The sequence below is a fragment of the Scyliorhinus canicula genome, chromosome 2 (genome assembly GCF_902713615.1).
Source record: "Scyliorhinus canicula chromosome 2, sScyCan1.1, whole genome shotgun sequence".
Taxonomy (NCBI): Eukaryota; Metazoa; Chordata; class Chondrichthyes; order Carcharhiniformes; family Scyliorhinidae; genus Scyliorhinus; species Scyliorhinus canicula.
In genome coordinates this window covers 243,302,462-243,329,189 of record NC_052147.1, presented here as the reverse complement: position 1 = coordinate 243,329,189, position 26,728 = coordinate 243,302,462, and the positions used below count along the sequence as shown (strand labels likewise).

Sequence of the window (26,728 nt, the reverse complement as noted above, 5' to 3'; positions counted from 1 at the left end):
ATGTTTCATAGAGTACACCTCCATTGCCATTTATAAACCTGTTGTAAAATATCTCATCCTCTCTCTACTGAGTAGCCCTGTCTCTATTTTTAACAACATGTTCCCTTTTATGATTGCTTTAAACTCTTCATCTCTACACTCCACTTCTATTCACAGTTTTCTTTAGTGGTGCCTACCCTGATTTTATTACATTTTGACTTGTATCTATTTATCCATGGAACGGTATCCATCATACTGCTTTTTTGCCTAATAGGAATTTGTTTGCTGACATCTCTACCCAGATAATTTGGGACTGATCCCTCCCTACCTGATGTTTATTCTTCTCCAAAAATAAATGAAAGGGGGAAAGGGATATTAAAAAGCGCTTCACGTGAATAATAGTTAACAATATGTAAATTATGATACTGTCACTGTAAGACTTAAGCAAATAAAAAATACTACATAATATATAGGTTTGCACCAGGACCATATTACATTTGTGTTCATTTGTTCTGCTTAATTTGAAGAGTGAAATTGTGTGTTGCCATTAGCTCAGTGACAGTTGGGTTTGTGTGGTTATGAAAGGAAGTCAAGCATAGTAACTGTGTACTCCACTGATTAGACATGTGAATCTTTCATGTTTTTTTTAGAAGCATTGAATATGTGTTTAATACAATTACATTTTTCATTTAGACACTTCACATTAAGTCAGTAGCTAATGTTCTACGTATCATGCAGGCAATGATACAAAACATGACTTATCTTTTGGTACTTTGGGAAATCGGTGAGCGCAGCCAAGCTTTCACCACTTGAATGGACGGGAAGGGAAACTGTGGCTGACTTTTAAACTATTCTGGTCAGCACCTAGAGAAAAAGATGACTGTCTGGCTGAGCCCATGGTTTAAAACGGGGGTTAGCTTGTATGTCTGATGAGACTTGGCAGATACAGAAATGGGGAGGGGGGGGAAAGTTATCAATTTTGCAAAACACTTCTCAGACTACAATTGTAGTTAGTGTTGCGATCCCAGTTGCTGATGTAACTGGACAGGAAGATTCCAGAACGTAACCCTGACTCAAAAAGACTATAACTTTTACTTTTTAAAATAAAACATGGAAGAACAGAGCCACAGGACCGCTCATTAGTTTTAACAACAAGAAGAAAACATTTACTAAACATGGAAAAATTTGATTATGATAGAATACTTAATACTTCTTACTCTTTCCCCCCCTCCCCGCCCCGCCCCCTTAGCTTAACAAAGACACACAGATTTAAGATTAACACTGATTACGAAGTATATCTGAAGCTACCTCAGTCTCAGTATCACAGCGTCCTTTTAAGCAAACAAGATGGCATGGTCAAATGCTCTCTCCACTCTGAACCTCAAGTGAATGTCTTTGGCTTTCTCCTCCATAATCTCCCCAGATGATTGTCACGTGAGAGTTTCCAAACACCACTCCCAAAAAACACATTTTATAATCTTTGTTCACAATGCTTTCTACTAGCACTTTGCATTCCAAAATCCAATTCAGATTTTCGAAATAACACTTTTAACAACTAACCTAGTACAGGATTTTATACCAACCCCATTAGGATTTATTTGTCTTGACTGCGTGAAAACTGTTGACAATTGCTTTAACTCGGGGCAGCACGGTGGCACAGTTGATAGCCCTGCTGCCTCACGGCGCCAAAGTCCCAGGTTCGAATCCCGGCCCTGGGTCACTGGCCATGTGGAGTTTGCACATTCTCCCCGTATTTGCGTGGGTTTCACCCCCACAACTCAAAGATGTGCAGGGTAAGTGGATTGGCCACACTAAATTGAAATTAAATGAAAATCGCCTATTGTCACAAGTCGGCTTCAAATGAAGTTACTGTGAAAAGCCCCTAATCGCCACATTCAGTGCCTGTTCGGGGAGGCTGGTACGGGAATTGAACCTTGCTGCTGGCCTGCCTCTGTCTGCTTTAAAAGTCAGCTCTTTAGCCCTGTGCTAAACCAGCCCCTTAGTTGGAAATTGCCCCTCAATTGGAAAAAAATGAATTGGGTACTCTAAATTTATATAAAAAAAACAATTGCTTAAACTCTTGATTCCCTGACTGTATTAAACTGGCATAGAATGTTTCATTTACCTCTGAAGTCTGCTGTCCCACTTTAAATCTACTTACTGCAATTGATCCTTTAACTCGGAACACTTTGTTTATTCTTCCTTGAATTCTTCTGAACATGCCTTGGTCTCTGTTCTCTTAACTGCAGTCGTCTTAGACATCCTTTCTGTCCCAATTCCCCAGTTTTCTGAACTGTAACTTGTCCCTTATGAAGCCTGCATCTTTGCAATTCCCTTGCCCTGTTCAGCTTCTGACAGAGTTGAAAGTGGTTCATTCCCCACTGTCCTGTTGCCAAGTGCAATATATCCACTTAAAACTAAAACTTAAGCTTTTTTCCCTTAAAAGGGTCTCCAGTTGCTACCGTATATGCTTATGCCTTTTATTTATTCTTCAAGCATAATAGAAACACAGTTGGAACTTATCCAACCCTCATACATACAAACTGCTTTGTCCAGCATGACAGTAGGTCTAACTGTAGGTTTTACCCTTCCAGACATAGAAACATTAAATGAAACACTTAAAACTATACCTTATTTCTGATGTTTACCAGTACAGATATAAATCCCTTCAAACTACATGTGTTTTCATGACATAAGAGCTGAGGCTTTTTAACAAACCTTTTTAATGTAGCTTTATGGATTCTGCCCTTCCCAAATGGGCACAAACTGTTACATTAATACACTAACTACTTTTGATTTTCAAAAACTATTCCAACAATTTTTAGAGAAACTATCAGATCACAAGCTTATAGGTGATAAATATATTACACTGACTAATGTAGGAAAACTGTTCTAATAAAGTATTAGATCATTGGTATATTGAGTCCATTGAATATAAACTTGCTTATTAACCTAAATGTCCAGGTTAATAGCTCTGTTTTTAAAATCTCAGCAGTAACTATTAGTCAGCACCCATGCAACAAACTTAACTCCTTGAATGACTTTATTGCAGACGATGACCAGTCAATCCATCTTTCGTCTGCAAGCTGGTGTATGCCAACTGTTCCGGGAAACACTAATCAAAAAGGAATTTGTTGAAATCCAGACTCCCAAAATTATTTCAGGTACATAAACTTGACCTGGCCACAAATGTCTCAACGGCCTATGTTATGTAATACAAAGTTTAAAGTTTAGAACATGCTACACTGTAAAGATATAAGGATGAAACTAAACTGTAAACATATTGTCTTTATGCATTGTCAGTAATTTATTGATGAAGCATTTATTTTTACAGAAAAATGGACAGAATTGTGGAACATAAACCTAAAATGGATGGCATAATGGGTGGTATGGTGGCAGAGTAGTTAGCACTGCTGCCTCACAGCGCCAGAGACCTGTGTTCAATTCCGGCCTTGGGTGACTGCCTTAAGGAGTTTGCACTTCTTCCCCGTGTTAGCATAGGTTTCCTCTGGGTGCTCAGCTTTCCTCCCACAGTCACAAAGATGTGCAGGTTAGGTGGGGTTATGTGGATGGGCTGGGGAGAGGGCCTAAGTTTGATGCTCTTTCAGAAGGTCGGTGCAGACTTGATAGGCCGAATGGCCTCCTTCTGCACTGTATCAATTCTATGTTACTAAACCACCAGTAAACATCCTGCAAACCAGTAATAATTAAAATCAGACTCTTTGTTCACATACACCCCTGATTCTATCTAATAGCTTAACTTCTTCCGATGTATGCAATGATCTGTAAGCCTTCCGTCTCATACGATGATGGTTTGTGCTGTGGTGGTCAACTCTGTGTTAAGCATCACCTAGTGTGGCTCAGGAGCCTCACTGTGGATGGCAGTATCTGCCTCACTTTAACACAGAGATGGATAGGTACTTGATTAATAATGGGATCGGGGTTATGGGGAGAAAGCAGGCGAATGGGGATGAGAAACATATCAGCCATAATTGAATGGCAGAGCAGACTCGATGGGCCGAATGGCCTGATTCTGCTCCTATGTCTTATGATCATTTGCTGCAGAGGAAAATTGGGCTGAGAGGTGCACAATTCCCTGGCCTCTCTTTCTCTGGGCTCTCTTCTCGGCCAGATTAATTTTTTGTGTCTGTTCGCCTCTTCCAGTGCCCATCCAAACAATCATCTTCCAGAGGTTGCAACCACCAGCAAATGTCTGCAAGTTATCAGTGTCAATATTCGGCATCTTCATATCTCGCTTGCAGGTGTCTTTGTAGCAGAGGTATGGAAGTCCAGGACGTTGTGACCCAGAAGCTAATTTTACAGACAGAACGTCTTGAGTGTTTGGCCATCGTCCAGCCAATGTACATGGCCAAGGCAGACATCGTAGGTTTAGCAATTAGTTTATGCAGATGGAAGTAGTATGCTCCAGGACTTAGTGACCTTGTCCAGGCCAGGGATGCTGTGGATACATCTGAGATAGCATATGTCTCCAGATCTCACCACTGTGGAGGAGAGGGGTCGGCTTAGGGCGCAGGCTTGGTAAACTCGCAGTTTGGTATTCTGTGACGTTGCTACTATTTCACATACACTCTTATTTGGCTTAGACTTAGCAGCTGCAACTTTTGCGATGTGTGCATTGATTTCAGCATCAACTTACAGATTGCCGATGTTTGTGGAGCCTTGATATGTGAAGCTATCAACAGTCTCAAATATCACCTTGTAAATTCTGATAGGTGGCAGGATGGCAACATCCTGGACCACGGCAATTGTCCTCCTGATGTGATGGTTAACCCAAACTTTTAGAGCAATTCTCTGATGAGGACTTGACATACCTTTGTCTTGGATCTTAGACCAGGCTAAGCAGCCTCCACCAGTTTTGGAATGTAAGTAGATACTCTGTGAATATGCTCTGAAGGTATATGACAGGAGCAAAGAGAAGACTTTGCAAAAAGATGTTGGTGCAAGAACACACGCCTGTTTGATTCTACTGCAGATCAGAAGGGTTCTGACATTGCCCCATCACCGTTGACTTTACCCATCGTGTTGTCATGGGAATAGAAGATCACAGTGAACTGTTTCAGTGGGCAGCCAGTTTTCTCCAGCAGCTCAAATGGACTGGCTCTGCTCACATGGTCGAATCATCAATGAGATCAATGATAGCGATATATATTGGTCTGCATTTTTCACAACAACTGCCTTGAAACTGCTGTACTTTTTTTTTGGGAAATGTTTTTTATTGAGTTTTCATATTTTATATCCAACAAATTACAAATTATTAGAAAATAAAACATGCAAAAAATTAACATGTATATTTACAGGCAAGCATCTTCATAATAACAACTGTGGCCACCCCCTTTAACCGGCATACATATTTTACATTCCCCAATATGGCCGAGGCACATGTTTATAGGCATTTATTTACAATTTGGTTTTGGGCCTTAGCTTGCCATCAGACTGTCGCTTGCGGCTTTGTCCTTCCTTTTTTTTTGGAATAATTTTTATTCAAGTTTTCAACAACAAATTTTATCACAACAGAGAAAAACAGTAACCCCTCCCCTCCAATACAAAAACAATAAATTAACAAGAAAAAGAAATAAGCATAAAACCATGAGAACAAACCCCCATAACGAACCCGTAGCCCCCCCCCCCCCCCCCCCCCCCCCCCCCACCCGGGCTACCTTCCCCCGATTCCCATCCATTTTCCCCTGATTCTTGGCCACCCGACTATTCTTCCTCTTGTTCGTTAGCCACAAACAGGTCCCGGAACAATTTCATGAATGGCTCCCACGTTCTGTGGAAGCCGTCATCTGACCCTCGGATGGCGAATTTGATTTTCTCCATTTGGAAAGATTCCGAGAGGTTGGACAGCCAGTCTGCAGCTCTGGGTGGTGCTGCTGACCACCAGCCAAACAGGATTCTACGGCGGGCGATCAGGGAGGCAAAGGCAAGGGCGTCTGCCCTCCTCCCCAGGAATAGATCTGGCTGGTCTGAAACCCCGAAGACCGCCATTAGCGGGCATGGCTCTACCCTCACCCCCACCACTTTGGACATAGCCTCGAAGAAGGCTGTCCAGTACTCCACAAGTCTGGGGCAAGACCAGAACACGTGGGCGTGGTTGGCCGGGCCTCTTTGACACCGTTCACATCTGTCCTCCACCTCCGGGAAGAACCTACTCATACGGTTTCTTGTTAAGTGGGCTCTATGTACCACTTTTAGTTGCGTTGCGCACGTGGAGGTGGAGTTGACCCTATGCAGTGCTTCTCTCCAGAGTCCCCACCCTATCTCAATCCCCAGGTCATCCTCCCATTTCTTTCTTGTTGCGTCCAGTACGGTGTCGGCTCTTTCTACCAGTCGGCCATACATGTCGCTACAGTTCCCTTTATCTAGGATACTTGCGTCCAGTAGGTCTTCCAGTAGTGTCTGTAGTGGCGATTGTGGGTACATCCTTGTCTCCTTTCGTAAGAAGTTTTTGAGCTGCAGATACCGTAGCTCGTTCCCCCTGGCTAGCCGAAATGTCAGTTCGTCCAGTGTTGCGATCCTGCCGTCCGTGTATAGGTCCCTGACTGTCAGTGTCCCTCCGTCCTGCCTCCACCTTTTGAAGGTGGCGTCAGTCAGTGCTGGTGTGAACCTATGGTTGTTGCAGATGGGAGCCTTGTCTGACATTTTGGTCAGGCCAAATTGCTGCCGCAGTTGGTTCCAGGATTGGAGGGTGGCTGTCACCACTGGGCTGCTGGAGTGTTTTTTGGGTGGGGATCGGAGTGCTGTCGTGGCGAGGGCCCGGAGGGAGGTCCCCATGCAGGAGGCCTCCTCCGCACGCACCCACTCGGCCTCTGGCTCCTGGATCCATCCTCTTACTCGTTGGCTGTTGCCGCCCAGTGGTAGAATTGTAGGTTTGGGAGGGCTAGCCCCCCCCCCCCCTGGATTTTGTTTTTTGTAGGACCTTCTTTGGGATCCTAGCATTTTTACCCCCCCCCCCCCCCCCCCCCCCCCCCCCATACGAACGCCTTGATTAGTTTGTCCAGTGCTTTGAAAAAAGCCTTGGGAATGTAGATCAGAATGGATCTAAACAGGAAGAGGAACCTGGGCAGTACGTTCATTTTGATCGTCTGGAGTGTGTTCCATCTTTGCAGGTCCTTTTTTACTTCCTCTGTCAGACTGGTGAGGTGCCATTTGTGGATCCCTTTCCAGTCATGGGCTATTTGGACCCCCAGGTAGTGGAATTTGTGTCGGGCTTGTTTGAACGGCAGCACCTTTAGTGCTGCCCCTCCCCCTTGCGGGTGTACTTGGAAGATCTCGCTTTTGCTCATGTTGTGTTCGTAGCCCGAGAAGGCTCCAAACTCTTTCAGGAGCGCAATGATTCCGTCCATGCTGCTCTGTGGGTCCGAGATGTAGAGGAGCAGGTCATCTGCATAGAGTGAGACTGTGCTCTCTGCCTCCCCTTCGGATCCCCCTCCAATTTTTTTCTGCCCTGAGCGCGATTGCTTGCGGTTCGATTGCTAGTGCAAACAGCAGCGGGGACAGTGGGCATCCTTGTCTGGTGCCCCTGTGCAGCTGGAAGTATTGGGAGTTGGTATTGTTGGTCCGTACGCTCGCCATGGGAGCGTTGTATAGGAGCTTTACCCAAGCGGTGAACCCCGTTCCAAGCCCGAACCGCTCCAGTACCTCTATGAGGTATTTCCATTCGACTCTGTCGAAGGCCGTTTCAGCGTCCAGGGAGATGATCACCTCTTGTGTTCTCTCCCCGGAGGGGGTCATTATCACGTTTAGCAGGCGCCTGATGTTCGAGGTAAGCTATCTACCTTTGACGAAGCCCGTCTGGCCCTCTGCGACCACTTCGGGCTAGCCTTTTGGCCAGTATTTTGGCGTCTGTGTTCAGCAGAGAGATGGGTCTGTATGACACACATTCCGTTGGGTCTTTGTCTTTCTTAGGTATCAGCGAGATTGAGGCCTGTGCTAACGTGGGTGGCAGTGTTCCCCTAGCTAGCGAGTCTGTGAACATCTCCCACAGGTGCGGGGCCAGCGCTGTCGCAAATTTTTTGTGGAAGTCCGCCGGGAATCCGTCCGGTCCCGGTGCCTTCCCCGCCTGCATGGAGCTGTCCATGATCTCTCCCAGTGCTAGTGGTGCTTCCAGGTCCCGTTTTCTGCCCTCTCCCACGACTGGTATGTCCAGTCCATCAAGGAACCCGTTCATCCCAGCCTTCCCCGTTGGGGGCTCTGAGGAGCTCTTGGTAGAAGGCCTTGAAGGTTTTGTTAATCCTCTCTGGTTCTGTTTCCAACGTGCCTCCATTACCCCTGATTTGCGCAATTTTTCTGGTGGCTGCCTGCTTTCTCAGCTGGTGTGCCAACAGGCGGCTGGCTTTGTCTCCGTGTTCGTACAGGGTCCCGCGCGCCTGGTGGAGTTGGTGCACTGCTTTCCTGGTGGAGAGCAGGTCAAAGTTCCTTTGTAGTTCTTTCCTCTCCACCAGGAGCTCTACGTTCGGGGCCTCGGAGTATTTATGGTTTACCTCCAGTATGGAGTCGACCAGCTTCTGCCTAGCCACCCTTTCCTCCCTATCTCTTTGCACTTTGAAGGCAATGACTTCCCCTCTTAGTACGGCCTTAAGCACTTCCCAGAACGTGGAGGGTGAGACCTCCCCGTTTTGGTTGTTCTCCGTGTACTCTTCTATGGCCCGCGTTATCCTTTCGCTGAAGGCCTTGTCAGCTAGTAAGGCACCGTCCAACCTCCATGTGGGGCGCTGGGCCCTTCCCGTCTCTAGCCGCACGTCCATGTAGTGTGGAGCGTGGTCTGATATCACAATTGCGGAGTATTCCACTTTGTCTATCCCTGGAAGCACCGTTTTCCCCACCACAAAGAAGTCAATTCTGGTGTATATGCTGTGTACAGGGGAGAAGAAGGAGAATTCTTTCTCCCCCGGGTGGGCGAACCTCCAGGGGTCCACTGCTCCCATCTGCTCCATAAAGTGACTGAGTTCCCTTGCCATGCTTGAGGTTTTCCCCGTTTTGGGGTTTGATCTGTCCGTCTTTGGATCCTGTACACAATTGAAGTCCGTTTCACCCCCCCCCCCCCAATGATTAGTAGATGCGTCGCTATGTCCGGGATTTCTGGCATGGTCTTTTTGATGAAACTCGTGTCGTCCCAGTTGGGCGCGTACACGTTGACTAGAACTACCGGCGCCCCATCCAGGGCCCCGCTGACCATGACATACCGCCCCCCTGGGTCTGTAACCGTCTTTGTCGACCTAAACATTGTCCTCTTGCCGATCAGGATCGGCACCCCCCTGGCCCTTGTCCCATAACAGGAATGGTAGGTTTGTCCCACCTAACCCTTTCTTACCCGCAGTTGGTCCTGCTCCCTCAGGTGCGTCTCTTGGAGGAAGACTATGTCGGCCCTCATATTTCTGAGGTGGGTGAGGACTCTGGATCTCTTCACTGGGCCGTTAAGTCCCCTTACGTTCCAGGTGATTATCCTGGTGGGGGGCTTCTGCCCCCTCGTTCCTGTGGGATTAACCATACTTATCTAGTGGACGCGCCCCTGCCCTCCGGGGTTTCCCTTTGTTAGGGGGCCGTCCTGGGTGGCCGCTGTCACTGCTCTCCCCATGCGGTCGGGTCTCTGTGCTCCGGGGTTTCCCCTTGTCCTGGGGGCACCCGCCATGGCCGTCCACTGTGTGTCCGCCACGCGGGTAGCCCCCTGCACTCTGGGGGCCCCCTTCGCCCACAGACGGTACTGGGTGGGTGCTTGCAGCGTTTCCTTGTTTCGAGCCCTTGGTTGTGGCACTTTGTAGCCCTGTTCCTTTTCTGGCCTCTTTTGTCCCTCCGTCCCTGCATTTCCCCTCCCCGGTCTCTCGCTGAAACTGCTGTAATGAGAAGATCATGTCAATTGTACATCTTCCAGTTCTGAAACCACACTGGGGTTCAGAATAGATGCATTTAGCTAGGATCTATAGTCTCAAGGGTAACATGGGCAAATATATTCCTCATGATGCTCAGCAGGACAATGCCTTTATAATTGCTGTGGTCACCCTTATTCTTCCACAAGGTTACTTTGCATCATGCAGATCCTGGGACACTGACACCTACCTCCAGTAGAGACAGAGAAATATGTGCATTATGCTGCAGGAGTGTTGGATTCTCGTTCTTGATAAGTTTAGGTGGTGTAGCACCGGCACCTGAACCTTTGCTCATGGCAAGCAGTCAATAGCTTTGCTAAGCTCCTCTACTGTGAGTCCAATATTCAGCTCTGCTGGAACAAGCAGGCTTTCTATGGTATCTATAACTTATTTGGTGACAGTGTTTTCCCTGGAACAGTGTTTTCCAAACTTTATTACCCGGAACCCATTTTTACCAAGTGGCCATCCTTCGGGACCCACGCCGACCGACCCTCACGACCCACACCAGCCTACATTCGCGAGCCACCATTTTCTCCTACCTTTAATGCTAGAGCTGCGCCTGCTTGGTCCTCACAATCTCACTCCAATCAGGTTCACAGGACGAGAGGGCTATGCGCATAGCGGGTGCCGGGTTCAGCCGGTTCCTTTGTGCTGTCTTCATCTTTGTGAGGACGGAAAATCCAACCTCGCACATGTAGATCATTGCTTGTAACTTGTGCCATGTTTTCAATGTGCTGTCACAGCTGAGGCACAGAAGTTCAGTTTCTTCATTTGGAGTCAGCTGCAAGTTAATAACTGACTCTGGGGTCTCAAACCCAAAGGGATTTTTCACCCACCTCTTCTCTCTTAATATCTGAAGCTTCTCTGGAAAATAGCGACAACAATTGTTGATCAGCGCAGCCAGATGCGACTGAATAAGGGTTGCCAGTCTATTGACAGTTTCTTTACTAACACTGTTTTCTTTGATGTGTCGTAGGAGTGTCGGATATATACAGTAGTTTTGGGTTTGCACTCATGATTACCAAACTTATAATGGCTTTTGGAAAGCTTTGATTTCTTCACAGTGCCAAAAGCAATCATCATCCTTCCCTTGCAATTTGAGGTTTAGTTCATTTAGAATTGAAATGATGTCTGCAAAATAAGACATAATTAGCATCCAGGTTTTATCAGCTAACTAATCAGCCAGAGGGATGATTTCTAGAGGAGGAAAGTGTGGATTTGATACCTCAGTTCATAAACTCTGACTAGCACCCGACCCTTTGACAGCCAACGTACTTCTGTGTGGAACAATAAATGTGTGTGCTCAGCCCCCATATCGGAACACACAGTCTCAAAAAGTCTGAGTGCGCTGTGTTTGATAAAATTCACAACTTGCACACCACTTTCAACACCACTTCAAGATCAGATGGAATTCCTTTTGATGCCAATGCCTCACGGTGAATAAAGCAATGATTCCAAACAATTCCTGGCCAGCTGCCTCCTCAATCCTTATAACTCCGCTGTTTTTCTCCAGTTATGTTGGTTGCTTCATTCCTCTGCAATGAATCCAGTCAAGCCCGCACGTTCCAAGCACACAACTATTCAATGCTTCAAAAATCTCTTCGCCAGTCAGGCAGCACATGTTTAGGGGCTGGTTTAGTACAGGGCTAAAGAGCTGGCTTTTAAAGCAGACCAGCAGCACAGTTCAATTCCCGTACCAGCCTCCCCGAACAGGCGCCGGAATGTGGCGACTAGGGGCGTTTCATAGTAACTTCACTTGAAGCCTTCTTGTGACAATAAGCGATTTTCATTTTTCATTTTCACAGCAAATCCTCAACAAATTCATTGTGCCAAACATACCTAACGTAAACTAGCAAGGTTGCACAATCTGAAACATCTGTACTTTCATCCAGTTATATTGAGAACCCCTGTGCTGATTTCAAGCGAGAAATAAGCTGGGATTTTAAATTCTCAGAGCAATATCACAAATTCGGCGAGCTCTGTGTTATCACTAACTGGGATGCAATTCACTTTTTCAGCTAACTTCTCATCTTGGACAGTATGAACTATGTCACTTGCTCCAGGAAGAATTAATCTCTCTGCTACAGTGTGGGGCATTTTCTCTTTAGCTACACAGAAGACTACCATGTAAGAGGCTAATTGTACTTTGTCATTCAATGTAACATTTCTGCTGAGGACTTCAGCTTACGATTTAAGTTCTCGCTGCATCCTTTGAAAAAAATCAAGAGGTTTGTCCTCTTACTTGCCATGCTTAGTCTTCAAATTCCTTTGAAGTTTTGAGGGTTTTAACTTTCATTTGCCAGTACTTCCCTGCATATAACACACATGAACTTAGCATCCTGACTTGCCTTGGCTCAAAAAAAATATTTTTATACTGCTTTGTGCCAGATTTCAGCTTCTTAATGGGTTGTTCGCCAGAGGCCCTGGAGCTCAAACCAGCACTGCTGTGTCCTGTTGTGGACTCTCCTGAACAGCACACATCACCACTGCTTTGTCCTGCTGTGGATTCTCCTGAGCCACACTCTCTAGCAGGTTTAGTGGTGAGATCCTGGACTGTTTCCTTATTACAAAATGATCCATTTTAAATTCTTCAATCCAGTTGCTTACTTGTTGCTAACAAAATGGGGGAATCTCAATCGCGCCCAGAGCACGTGACGTCAGTGTTCGGGGCAAGTGACCTGCTCTCTGCCGTCACTTCAGGCAGGAAGACTGCGTCAAAGTTTTTTAAAAATCTTCTCCTGGGTCAGCGTGCTGACTCAGGAGGAGGCAGTCTTTCTCACTGTGCTCCGCGCCTGCATACTGTTGAGGGGGCACACATGCACAGCACTGCTGGCATTCTGAAAGCTGGTCACAGCTATCATTTTTAAAACCCATTGCAGCCGGTATTTTTAAAAGCCAGCTGTTGGGCACTACTTCCTGCGATCAAGAACGCCGCGGTGGATGGCCCAGTGACCCACTGGCGGGTCGCGACTCCTGCCTTTGAAAATAACTGAGTAAAACTCAAGGTAATGTTGCACGCATCTCTCTCAACTGTTTATTGTGGTCGGTGATGGATCCCCGCCTTTGTTTTCAATGGAGCTCTTTTCTTTGCTCATGTACTTTGCTTTATTGCTATTTTGATCTGTTCATGCAAACCCCTGACATGCCCTGTGGTGAAGGATATCTGGATATTCTAGCAGATTTGTAACCAATAGTCAGTGGCACACCAGGTCAATGGCGCTTAGGTCTCTCTTGTAATTTGTGAGAGTGGACTGCTTTGCTTCAATGGCAGGTTCCATCGCGTATTTTTTCTTTTTAAAAAAAAAAATTTAGAATACCAAATTATCTTTTTCCAATTACGGGGCAATTTAGTATGGGCAATCCACTTACCCTGCACACCTTTGGATTGTGGGAGTGAAACCCATGCAGCCACGGAGAGAATGTGCGAACTCCACACAGGCAGTGACCCGGGACTAGCACCGAACCCAGGTCCTCAGCGCCGTATGCAGCAGTGCTAACCACTGCGCCACCGTGCCAGCCACCATCACAATGTTAGCCTCAAACAGGTGAGTATTGTTCCACTCCATATGTTGAGAGTGCAGTACTGTAGAGCGTCTCACAGTATATTTCATTTCACCTCTATAATTTTAAAAAAAATTTAGATACCCAATTATTATTTTTTCCAATTAAGGGGCAATTTAGCATGACCAATTCACCTAACCTGCACATGAAATGAAATGAAAATCGCTTATTGTCAGAAGTAGGCTTCAAAGGAAGTTACTGTGAAAAGCCCCCAGCACATCTTAGGATTGTGGGGGTGAAACCCATGCAGACATGGGGAGAATGTGCAAACTCCACACAAACAGTGACCGAGGGCCGGATTTGCAGATGGAGAGCTTGTGTACTTGCAGAGAGAGGCTTTCTCTTTAGCTCTTTTTTTTTCACATTGCCGATTGTCAGTGGTGTGTGCTGAAATGAGAAGCAAAGTAGTATTCAAAAGCAGAAAGCATGCTTCACCCACATACTGGTCACATCATATCGACCTGTTAGACACTCACATGTAGGCAAAGTTTGATACACATTTGAAAACTATGCTGATGAAATATTGTTATAGAACTTAAACACCATGCAGAAATGTACGTTTCTCCTTGTATTTGTGGCAGTCAGTTTGTAACACTAACCATTTTTAATTCTTTGCCTAAATTATTATTAGGACCATAAAACCATATTGGTTGGGTTTTTAGCCTGTCTATATATGCAGTGCAACTTTTACAAGTCTTAATCACTAATGGCATTCACTGGAATTTGAAAGAAGTTGTTAATAAACTTTCAAAATTGTAACTGCCATTTGAAAAAAGCAATTTATAAATTTTTTAAAGTTATCTTGCAGTGAGGAAATGAGAAATTGCAAACATCTGTTCAAAAGTTAATATGCAAAATTTACGATCAGATATTATCTGTTAGACAAACATACATTTTAGGAGACAAAGCATAGCACAAATTTTCACAAAGCCCATTTTGCAACTGGGGCAAATTGGGTTATTTGTTGCACTCTTGAATGGTTAGTGACGTGGCGGACATACCGAGATGCTAAAAATTGGATCTCTGTCCATTTTCAAATGCTTGTTCATGGGTTTGAATTGCTGCCAAGGCTACCCCCTACTGGTTTCAGTGTAATTTGTTCAGTATTATATTTTTGACTGAAGGAAATTAAACTGTATGCAATATAATCTATGTTTCAATTGGAAAATAGTAAATTTAAAATGTCATTTTGACAAAAATGATGTTAGTGTCATAGATTAGCCCTCAAAACTATTTTAATCCAGCATGCTATATTTATTACAAACCTGTATAATTATCAATAATGAAAAATTGTTCATAGCTTGTCAAATAATATAGGATTACTTGAGGTAACTAAACATTAAACTAATGTTTCTAAATCTTTTTTTTAAAGGCTTTTAAAATGTCCTACAATTGAAGTAACATTAATAGATTGGCCTGGATGATAATGTTACAATGTCTGCCAGTGGCATATTTGCAGTTTATTTTTCCACCTGACCATTTTCACCACGTAGCAAATTTAGATATCATAACCATCGCCAATATTTAAAATTATTTTTTATTACTAGTATTTTCACCCAGTATGAATCATCTAAAATCTTTGCCAAAAGAAAACAAATTTGTGCCAGTTGGTTTCAGTAACCTATTTGTTGCTTGCATTTAGTTTCACACTCTGTGCTGCTCTGGGGTTTATTTTGGCTAGTCCAACACTGCCCCCTTCTGTTCAGTCCTGTTCTGGGAATTAAACAACAAATCTCTTTTTGAGGAATGGTTTTCTGCTCAGAACACAAGTAACGAGACTTCTGTTGCTGGCTGGTTTTCTTTGGAAAAGTACTGGTCAGTAGGTCTGGCAAACAGGGCTTAAAAGACCTGGTTTATGCAACAATGTTTTGCATATTAATTGATATTACCTGAAGTGCTTTGAAAGGAGGCAGCTGTGTCGAAGTTTGTGGCAGTGTTTGCCAATGCACACTATTCCAGTCGTTTGTGAAGTTTATAGGTTTGTTTACAGATGGTGGGAAAGCCCCCTCATGAAGAGCAAGCAGAGTGCCTCACACACCCAAGTGACTGTGTGATGGGATTTATTAATCCATCTCCTTTCAAAAAAGAAAGATGTGCATTCAGAAAGCACATTTCATGACCACATGACATCCCTGAGCATTTTACAGTCGATGAAATACTCGTTGACGTTTCGTCACTATGATAAAGTGTGAAACGCAGCAGCCAGCTTCCACAAACAGCAGTGTGGTACTGACTTAGATAATCTGTGTAATTTGATTGAGGAATAAATATTGGTTAAGGCACCACGTTTAACTCTTCTGTCCTTCTGCAAAATAGTGTCTTGGTCTTTTACATAGGTTTAATCTTTCACCCAAAAGGCGAGGGCCATGATTTAACCAAAACATTTCTAAGTGTAATTTTGGACTAGTTTGGTGGGGTGTTTCCCGCTAGCTTTCTGGGAGAGATCCAGACCCACACTGGGTATTCACCCACACTTGCCATTTCTTTGGGCCTTGGGGAGTTTCTCCCTGGTCTAGCCCACATTTGAAATATTTTCAGCAGCGAGACCAGCACCTCAGAGATCATGGCGCCTCTGTGGCGCCATCGGCTTGTGGAGACCAGCGCCCAGTTGAGGCCTTGCCGGCATGGCCAGTAACTCCAGGGCCCCGGGTGAATGCGGAGTCAAGATGGCCATATATATTTAAATGAGCCCAATACAATTACCTGGATCACACCACGAGTCAGGTGACTCGGGCGAAGCCCGATTTGGGCTTCTCTCACGATTCACCCGTAGCCAGACATGATGCGGTGGTAGAAGCACCCCTGAGGTCAAGAAAAATCCTAATCCTCCTCGAGCTCACTGTCCTGCTTAAGAGAATGGTTTGTTTGAATTGTTGAATATAACTCTCTTCAGTGCTAGAATGATGTAAAATTGAAGTAATTCAAACACAACTGAAAGTGTCAAATTAAAGAGCAAAATCACCCCGAATAAAAAGACACGACCAAGTAAATTAAACAAAGCAAAGCAAAAGCATGGACCAATTCACAAGAGTCTTCAATTTGTTGAATAAAACTTTTTTTAAATTTTCACAGCCATAAGAAAGATCATATATCTATCTTCCACAGCCACTGAGATGCTTGTGTACTGTGCTCACGTGTATAATCATAGAATTTACAGTGCAGAAGGAGGCCATTCGGCCCATCGAGTCTGCACCGGCTCCTGGAAAGAGCACCCTACCCAAGGTTAACACCTCCACCCTATCCCCATAACCCAGTAACCCCACCCAACACTAAGGGCAATTTTGGACACTAAGGGCAATTTATCATGGCAAATCTACCTAACCTGCACATCTTTGGACTGTGGGAGGAAACCGGAGCACACACGGGGAGGACGTGCAGACTCCGCACAGACAGTGACCCAAGCCGGAATTGAACCTGGGACCCTGGAGCTGTGAAGCGATTGTGCTATCCACAAGGCTACCGTGCTGCCCTAATGTGACAGCTAATTTGCACGCATCAAAAGGCAGGAAATGAGATTGCAATAGACCTGTTTAACATGTACAATCAGCAATAATCTGTGCTTGAACCATGACCTGTATTTCGGTATAGTCAAGTATATTTAAATATGCAGAATGTATGAGTTATCTAAATATTTCCCTATTTATGTATAAAAATCTAATATATTAAAAAGTGAGTGGTCTCCAAAGATGCCACTTCTGTAGGTGGCTCTGTCAATGTTAGATGACGCATCCTTTGGAGAATCTGCAGAGAATTCACAAGGAGATTTGTCAGGATCAAAAATGTTGATTGAAACCTTTATTTGTTGAAAAATATAAGTAATCCTATTTAGAGATGTAAATCACCAATTCTGTGTTACTGATTTTCTTGCAGCTGCCAGCGAAGGAGGGGCCAACGTATTTACCGTGTCCTACTTTAAAACCAGTGCTTACCTGGCTCAATCACCACAGCTTTACAAGCAAATGTGTATTTGTGCTGACTTTGACAAAGTGTTTTGCATTGGACCTGGTAAGTCTGTGTTGTTCTGTACTTTCTTTTTTTTCATAAATTTAGAGTGCCCAATTAGCGTGGCCTATCCACCTACCCTGCACATCTTTGGGTTGTGGGGATAAGACCCACGCAGACACGGGGAGAATGTGGAAACTCCATACGGACAGTGACCCGGGGCCGGGATCAAACCCGGGTTCTCGGCGCCGTTTGGCAGCAGTGCTAACCACTGCACCACCATGCCGCCTTGTTGTTCTGTACTTTGTCATGTAAACACTATGATTATTGGAGGGCTTGATTTGGGTAGAAGAATCTTATCACTAGTGCTGCACATTTATTTTGGCATTGAAGGTAATTAATTGGTAGTCCATGAAGGACCATAGGCATTCCTCTCCAATAGATGCACTCACCACATCAAGCATGGGGCAAGACAAGGGGGAGCCCTCCATAAACTATCACAACTGATACTGGGATTGAACCCATGCTAGTCATGTCATTCTGCACCATGGTCTAGCCAGATAGCATTAAAAATTCAAGCCATTTCAATGTCAAAAAATGACTGCCACTGTAGTACGTTATCCATCAATTTGACACTTTCAGATTTTATAGACGTTATAAAAAATATTTGTTTGCAAACTTGGATCTTATTCATTTTATGTTCTCTCAATAACCAATGTTTCATTCCAGTAGTTCTGATGCAAACTGTTGGAATATCCCAGTGCTCTGAAACTGAGTTTATTCCGAGTTTAAAAATTACACTGAAGCAATCATAGAATAGAATCATAGAATTCCTACAGTGCAGAAGGAGGCCATTTGGCCCATCGAGTCTGCACGGACTCTCTGAAGTAGTACCCCACCTAGGCCCACTTCCTCGTTTTATCCTTACTGCCTCATCCTATCCAACCCGTTAACCTGCACACTAAGGGGCAATTTTATCATGACCAATCCACCTAACCTGCACATCATTGGACTGTGGGGGGAAACCCACACAGACACGAGCAGAAAGTGCAAACTCCACACAGTCACCCAAGCCCAGAATTGAATCCAGGTCCCTGGCGCTGTGAGGCAGCAGTGTGCACATAATCTAGACTATTATTTTTTTTCTCCAGTACTAACATCCTGTATTGTCAGAAATGCTGTTGTCTTGAAGACAAGACAAGACCACATCTGCCTGTTTAGGATGGCACTATTTGAGAAACCACAAAATAATACTCCAGTATTGTTGGTTAACATGTGGTTCAATCATAACAACTTGCACTTAATCCCTACTATGCCACCCCAAACCTTTTAAGCGCATGCAGAAGTAGCCTGTTCTCTTCATCTTTGTCAGCCATCCTAGTTTTAATGTTATAATTTTAGGGTAATTCAAATTCTTTTTACTTTTTCAATGAAGCTTAACTGCCCATTATGTTGTAATACTATCTATTTACACATATAGGGTATTGTATTGCAATTAGTTTTGAATTTTAGAAAATGAGCATACATCTTAAGTTAACTTTTTTTTTCACAGTGTTCCGAGCTGAAGACTCTAACACACATCGTCACCTCACTGAGTTTGTTGGGCTGGATATTGAGATGGCATTCAATTACCATTATCATGAGGTGATGACAGAAATTGCTGGAACTCTGGTACAGATTTTCAAGGGGTTGAGAGATAGGTAAAATAATTTATTGTCTATGTTCAGTTAGTTTATTTCTTCTCACCGTTTTAGCACATTTTGCCTTTCTTAAGGTCCTTGCGTGGGAGGATGAATGCATAATTTGAATGTTTGCAAGGGAAAATGTAATTGTCAGAATGTTTAGTGATGCTCCTCCATGGTGCGCTATACTTGAAATTAATGTTACATTATATTTTATTGAATTATTAAGTGGTAGCAGCTTTGTCTCTGAGTCACTTCAAGCACATTTCAAGAACGTGTGCACATAATCTGGACTATTATTTTTTTTCTCCAGTACTAAAGTCCTGTATTGTCAGAAATGCTGTTGTCTTGAAGACAAGACAAGACCTCATCTGCCTGTTTAGGATGGCACTATTTGATAAACCACAAAAGAATACTCCAGTATTGTTGGTCAACATGTGGTTCAATCATAACAACTTGCACTTAATACCTTAAAAACATAAATTAAGAGTAGACGTGGGTCATATGCTTCCTCAAGCCTGATCGCCAGTCAAAGTCATACGAATTAGGAGCAGGAGTAGGCGACACAGCCCTTCGAGCCTGCTTCACCTTTCAATAAGATCATGGCTGGTCTGTTTGTAATTTCCACCCCACATTCCTGCCTACCCCCTAGACTGCGTGTGTTTCCTCCCACAGTCCAAAGACGTGCAGGTTAGGTGGATTGGCCATGCTAAATTGCCTTTAGTGTCCTAAAAGGTTAGGAGGGGATAGGGTGGAAATGAGGGCCTAAGTGGGTCGGTGCAGACTCGATGGGACGAATGGTCTCCTTCTGCACTGTATGTTCTAATAACCATGGTTGATCATTGATCTAAACTCCATTTTGCATCTCATCTTCATATTCTCTTCGCTTCCAATGGTCTACTAATCTCCACCTGGCATGTACTCAATAATTCAGCATTAACAGAGTTCTAGGACAAAGAATTTCAAAGATTCACAATTGTCTGAGTGAAGGGATTTCTCCTCATCTCAGTGCTAACTGACTGCCCCCTTACCCTGCAGTTGTGCTTATAGTTCTAAACCAGTTTAGCTCAGTTGGGGCCAGTATAGCTCAGTTGATTGAACTTCTGGTTTGTGATGCAGAGCAAGGCTTGCAGCACGGGTTCAGTTCCCGTACCGGCTGAGGTTATTCATTCAACTGTACCCCCTCACCTGGTGTGGTGATCCTCGGATTAAATCACCACTGGTCAGCCCTCCCCCTCAAAGGGAAAAGCAGCCTATGGTCATTTACTACTGTGGCAACTTTACTTACTTTAGTTCTAGATTCAAGCCAGAGAAACAGCTTCTTGGCATCTACCCTGTTCAGCCCTGTTAGAATCACCTCTCATTGTGGCATAGTAGCACAATGGTTAGCATTGTTGCTTCACAGTGCCAGGATCTCAGGTTCGACTCCCGGCTTGGGTCACTCTCTGTGCGGAGTCTGCATGTTCTCCCTGTATCTGCGTCTGTTTCCTCCGGGTGCCCCAGTTTCCACCCATAAGTCCCGAAAGACGTGCTGTTAGGTAATTTGGACATTCTGAATTCTCCCTCTGTGTACCCGAAGAGGCGCTGGAATGTGGCGACAAGGAGCTTTTCACAGAAACTTAATTGTAGTGTTAATGTAAACCTACTTGTGACAAAAAAGATTATAAACCCCCAAAGGATATCGGCCCATTCTGCTCAATCTTTCCTCAAAAGACAACTATAAAACCATAGAATTCCTACAGCGACAGAAGGGAGCCATTCAGTCCATCGAGTCCCACCCCCTTCAATGACCCAACATACCAGTTGCTTTCCTAGTTACTCGCATGTTAACTTTGTGTTTCACGTACCAGGGCACCCAAATTCCTTTGAACACCAAACATTTAATTGTCTCTCACTATTTTAAAAATATTCTGTTTTCTTTACTTCCTGCCAAAGTGCATAATCTCACACTTCCACCTTCTCTATCTCCCATCTTCTAGCCCAAGGTTTTACAAACTGAGAGTTGCGACCCGTGGATGGGTCACTGGCGGGTTGAGGAGCGATCGATTACAGCGATCCTGATCATGGGAAAAGTGCCCAACGGCCATCGCCGGCTTTTAAGAATGCAGGATTCTTCGGCGGGCGATTAGGGATGCAAAGGCTCGGGTGTCAGCCCCCTCCCCATGAAGAATTCTGGCTGTTCTGAGACCCCGAAGACTGTCACTTTTGGGCACGGCTCCATCCTCACACTCACAACCTTAGACATAGCCTCAAAGAAGGCTGTCCAGAATCTAACAAGTCTGGGGCATGCCCAGGACATGAGGGTGTGGTTAGCTGGGTCTGCCTGGCACCGTTCACATTTGTCCTCAACCTATGGGAAGAACCTGCTCATTTGGGTTCTGGTTAGGTGCACTCAGTGCACCACCTTTAGCTGCATGAGGTTTAGCCTTGCACACGTGGAGGTGGAGTTTACCCTGTTCAGCGCTTCGCACCAGAGTCTCCATCCTATTTCTATGCCTAGTTCTTGCTCCCATTTTTCCCTTGTCTCATCTAGCGGGGCACGTGCCTTCTCCAACAGTCGTCCATTAAGGTTCCCGCAGTTCCCCCTCCCTAAGTCACCCACGTCCAACAGCTCTGCTACCAGTGACTATCCCGGCATCCGTGGGTGCCTTGTTATTTCCCGACGGAGGAGGTTTTTGATCTGTATGTGCCGTAGTTCGTTCCCTTTGGGCAGTTGAAACTTCTCTGTCAGTTCTTCTAACGTCACTAGTCTATAGTCCATGTAAAAATCACTAACAATGTCCCACTGTTCAGTCTCCACCTTTTAAAGATTGCGTCCATTGTGGCTGGCACGAACCTGTAATTGTTGCAGGTGGGGGCCATGGTGGACATTTCAGACAGGCCAAAGTTTGCCGGAGTTGGTTCAATGTCAGGTGCATGGTATTACCACTGGGCTAGTCGAGTGCTTGGCTGGCGGGCAGGGGAGCACCGATGTGGCAAGAGCTCGGAGGGACATCAGTATGCAGGAGCTCACCTCCATCCCTCCCAGTCTGCCTCTCTCTTTACTCTCGCTCTCCCTCCCTCCATACTTTCTATCTGCCCTCTATTAGGGGCTGGTTTAGCTCACTCAGCTAAATCGCTGGCTTTTAAAGCAGACCAAGCAGGCCAGCAGCACGGTTCGATTCCCGTACCAGCCTCCCCGGACAGGCGCCGGAATGTGACGACTAGGGGCTTTTCACAGTAACTTCATTGAAGCCTACTCGTGACAATAAGCAATTTTCATTTTTCATATTGTTATCCCCCACCCTCTGCTATTCTCAGTTCAAATACATATCACAATTCAGCCACACAAAATTGGACACCGAACTAAAAAATATATTGGGACAGGAGTGGGAGGTTTCAAAGAGTGTCTTAAAGGTGGGGACAGAGGCAGAGAAACTGATCAGTTCAGAGAGAGTTCTGGAGCTCTTCGGGCTTAGGCTGCTGAAAGCATGGCCACCAATGGTCGAGCAACAAATATCAGGGATACACAAGAGGTCACAATTGGAGGAGCAAGGGTTGTAGAGCTAGAGGAGGTTACAGTGTAGGAAAGGCCAACATCTTGGAGGGATTTAAAAATAAGCATGGGAATTTTTAAATTGAAGGATTGTGGTACACCAAGTAGTAAGCATAGCGGTGATAGGTGTACTGGACTTGGTGCATGCTCAGCAGAATCCTAGATAAGTATAAGCTTATGTCCGGTGTAAGGTATGTGACAGGTTAGGAGAGCATTGAAATATTTGAGTCTAAAGATAATAAAGGCATGGATGATAATTTCATCAGTAGTTGAGCTAAGGTAGAGGTAGATGAAGTTAAGGAAAATGGAAACTTAGTCATGTACATTTTTTGTGAAACTTTGCTGTGTGTAAATTGGTTGCCACATTTGCCTCCCAAGAAAAGTTAATGACTATGTTTCAAAATTCATTTAGTTCTGTTTTCAAGTTCCACTCCAGAACTTGAGCAAAAATAAACAAGACTGTCACTCCAGTGCATTATCAAGGAAACATTGCACTGTTGGAAGTGCTGTCTTGCGGATGAGGCATTAAACCAAGATCTCTGGTGGATATGAAAGGTTCCATGGCACTATTTTGAAGAAGAGCAGGGGGTCACCCTTGGTGCCCTGGCCAATGTTTATTCTTAAATCTGTTCAGAAAACATAGTAATCGGTCATTATCACGTTGCTGTTTGTGGCAATTTGCTGTCAAGTTTCCTGCACTACAACAACGACTGTACTTCAAAAAGTACTTCATTGGTTATAAAGCACTTTGAGACATTTCCTAGTCATGAAAAGTACTATGTAAATGCAAGTCTTTGTTTCTTTTGCGGTAAAGTAGAAAATTGTTAAAGCGCATTCTTTAAGATGTCCGCCACAAGCGGCACAGTAGCACAGTGGTTAGCACTGTTGCGTCACAGCACCAGGGACCCGGTTTGATTCCCGGCTTGGGTCACTGTGCGGAGTCTGCACGTTCTCCCCATGTCTGCGTAGGTTTCTCCCAAAAGACGTCCCGAAAGATGTGCTTGTTCGGTGAATTGGACATTCTGATTTCTCCCTCTGTGTACCTGAACAGCTGCCGGAATGTGGCGAGTAGGGGCTTTTCACAGTAACTTCATTGCAGTGTTAATGTAAGCCTACTTGTGACAGTAATAAAGATTATCACTATCATGCCCTATGGTTGAGTGCGATGCTATATAACTCCCAAGTTTGTACTTCCTATACATGACTAAAATTCTGTGACAAATGCAACCTAAGGAATAGGACGTCTTTATGTTCACTATTATTCTGCAAAATGGCCCAGATTTGGAGCAATGGATCTCGAGGTATGCCCCATTAATTAGTCTTGCTTGTATATGTTTAGATTTTTTTTTTTAATTGCCCATGGAGTTGATAACAGCTCATTGAAGCCAACCAGACATCTGAGATCTTGGTGAACAAACAATAAGATTAACAATGTATCTTCTTTGCCAAGAAATAAACAGAGGGGGGACTGAGAAGGAGGGTAAATTAGAGTGGGTGAATCAATGTCAAATCAAGTACAGAAAGAGAAATAAATAGCGAGAAGGAAAAAAAAGATTTGGATTAAGAGAAATAAAAAAGATTCAGAAAGGATAAACCAGAAAAATGTAACATTTGATATTTTTAAAAGCTCCTTAAAGCAATGTTTTTCAAACTATTTTTCCTGGGACCCATTTTTGCCAACCGGCTGACTTTCGCGACACACGTCAGCCGGCAGTTGCCGCCATTTTCAATTTAAAAGCCAGCAGCGGTTGTTGGGCGCTTCTCCCACGATCGGGACTACTTCGGGAACAGAGCAACCGATCACTTCACGACTCTCTCACCACGCACCCGCGACCCACACTTTGAAATACCCTGCCTTAAAACAATTGAGAACCCAATTGACGGAGACAGCATAACTTTTTTTTTAAAAGCAATTTACTGCGGATGCTGGATTCTGAAAGCAAAGAAAAAAAGACTGGAAAATCTCAGCAGGTCTGGCAGCTTCTGCAGGGAGAGAAAAAAGCTAGTGTTTCGAGTCCAGATGACCCTTCAAATGCTGCCAGATCTGTTGAGATTTTCCAGCATTTTCTCTTTCGTTACAGCATAACTTATGATTTGTTTACTTTCTGGGAAAATGTTGATTGGCAGTCGAACAATTATCTCATCGTTAAAAAGTTCTTTATACTGTTAGTTACTTAATTTGACTTTCTGCAGCAAAGTTTGATGGACAATGAATGTGCAAATGCAGAAACATCTAGAAAATCATTGAAGGTTTACACTTGAGATGCCGTGTTCACAATGGTAACAGTGGAAGAACGCGAATCGGCCATCAAATTGTGTCAAATCACAAATTGTGGAATATTTCTTCCTTGCTACAAGTTACTGGCAAATATGAACGATAATAATGGCAGGGGTTTTTTTTCAATTGAAATTTGAATTAAAGAAACTCCGTACATAAAATGTTTATATTTATGCCATATACTATTTATATATTATTCCTATCTAGATGATTATAAATCATATCTCTTATAATCCTCTCCAAGACTTTACCCACAACAGACGTGAGGCTCACCGGCCTATAGTTACCGGGGTTATCTCTACTCCCCTTCTTGAACAAAGGGACCACATTTGCTACCCTCTAGTCCTCTGGCACTATTCCTGTAGCCAATGATGACATAAAAATCAAAGCCAAAGGCTCAGCAATCTCTTCCCTGGCTTCCCAGAGAATCCTAGGATAAATCCCATCAGGCCCGGGGACTTATCTATTTTCACCTTGTCCAGAATTGCCACCACTTCTTCCCTACGCACCTCAATGCCATCTATTCTAATAGCCTGGGTCTCAGCATTCTCCTCCACAACATTATCTTTTTCCTGAGTGAATACTGACGCAATAGCTGTTCCTTGAACAAGCTCCACATATCCAGTGTGCCCAACCCTTGCAGCCTACTTCTCCAACCTACACATCCTAAGTCATGTCTAATGGCATCATAATTGCCCTTCCCCCAGCTATCTCGCTTATCTCCTCAGCCTCCACACACAACTTCCCACCACTGTCCTTGACTGGCCCTACTCTTACCCTAGTCATTCATTTATTCCTGACATACCTATAGAAAGCTTTTGGGTTTTCCTTGATCCTACCTGCCAAAGACTTCTCATGTTCCCTCCTTGCTCGTCTTAGCTCTCTCTTTAGATCCTTCCTCGCTTCCTTGTAACTATCAAGCGCCCCAACTGAAACTTCACGCCTCATCTTCACATAGGCCTCCTTCTTCCTCTTAACAAGAGATTCCACTTCTTTGGTAAACCACGGTTCCCTCGCTCTACCCCTTCCTCCCTGCCTGACTGGTACGTACTTATCAAGAACACGCAATAGCTGTTCCTTGAACAAGCTCCACATATCAAGTGTGCCCAACCCTTGCAGCCTACTTCTCCAACCTACACATCCTAAGTCATGTCTAATGGCATCATAATTGCCCTTCCCCCAGCTATAACTCTTGCCCTGCGGGGTATACTTATCCCTTTCCATCACTAACGTAAAGGTCACCGAATTGTGGTCACTGTTTCCAAAGTGCTCACCTACCTCCAGATCTAACACCTGGCCTGGTTCATTACCCAAAACCAAATCCAATGTGGCCTCGCCTATTGTTGGCCTGTCAACATATTGTGTCAGGAAACCCTCCTGCACACATTGTACAAAGAACGACCCATCTAATGTACTCGAACTATATCTTTTCCAGTCAATATTTGGAAAGTTAAAGTCTCCCATAACAACTACCCTGTTACTTTCGCTCTTTTCCAGAATCATCTTCGCCATCCTTTCCTCTACATCCCTAGAACTATTAGGTGGCCTATAGAAAACTCCCAACAGGGTGACCTCTCCTTTCCTGTTTCTAACCTCAGCCCATACTACCTCGGAAGAAGAGTCTCCATCTAGCATCCTTTCCGCCACCGTAATACTGTCCTTGACTAGCAGCGTCACACCTCCCCCTCTTTTGCCCCCTTCTCTGAGCTTACGAAAACACCTAAACCCCGGAACCTGCAACAACCATTCCTGTCCCTGATCTATCCATGTCTCTGAAATGGCCACAACATCGAAGTCCCAGGTACCAACCCATGCTGCCAGTTCCCCTACCTTATTTCGTATACTCCTGGCATTGAAGTAGACA

The 26,728-nt window shown here is 44.5% G+C and overlaps 1 protein-coding gene across 1 annotated transcript in view; it reads left to right on the top strand.

Annotated features, from left to right (window-relative positions):
- dars1 (aspartyl-tRNA synthetase 1) overlaps positions 1–26,728 on the top strand; it is a 123,313-nt gene that overhangs the window by 80,521 nt on the left and 16,064 nt on the right. Inside the window, exons 10-12 of the mRNA XM_038789924.1 lie at positions 3,032–3,143; positions 17,298–17,432; positions 18,922–19,069. Coding sequence (XP_038645852.1) covers positions 3,032–3,143; positions 17,298–17,432; positions 18,922–19,069 — 395 coding nt within the window. The remainder of the gene's footprint in view (positions 1–3,031; positions 3,144–17,297; positions 17,433–18,921; positions 19,070–26,728) is intronic.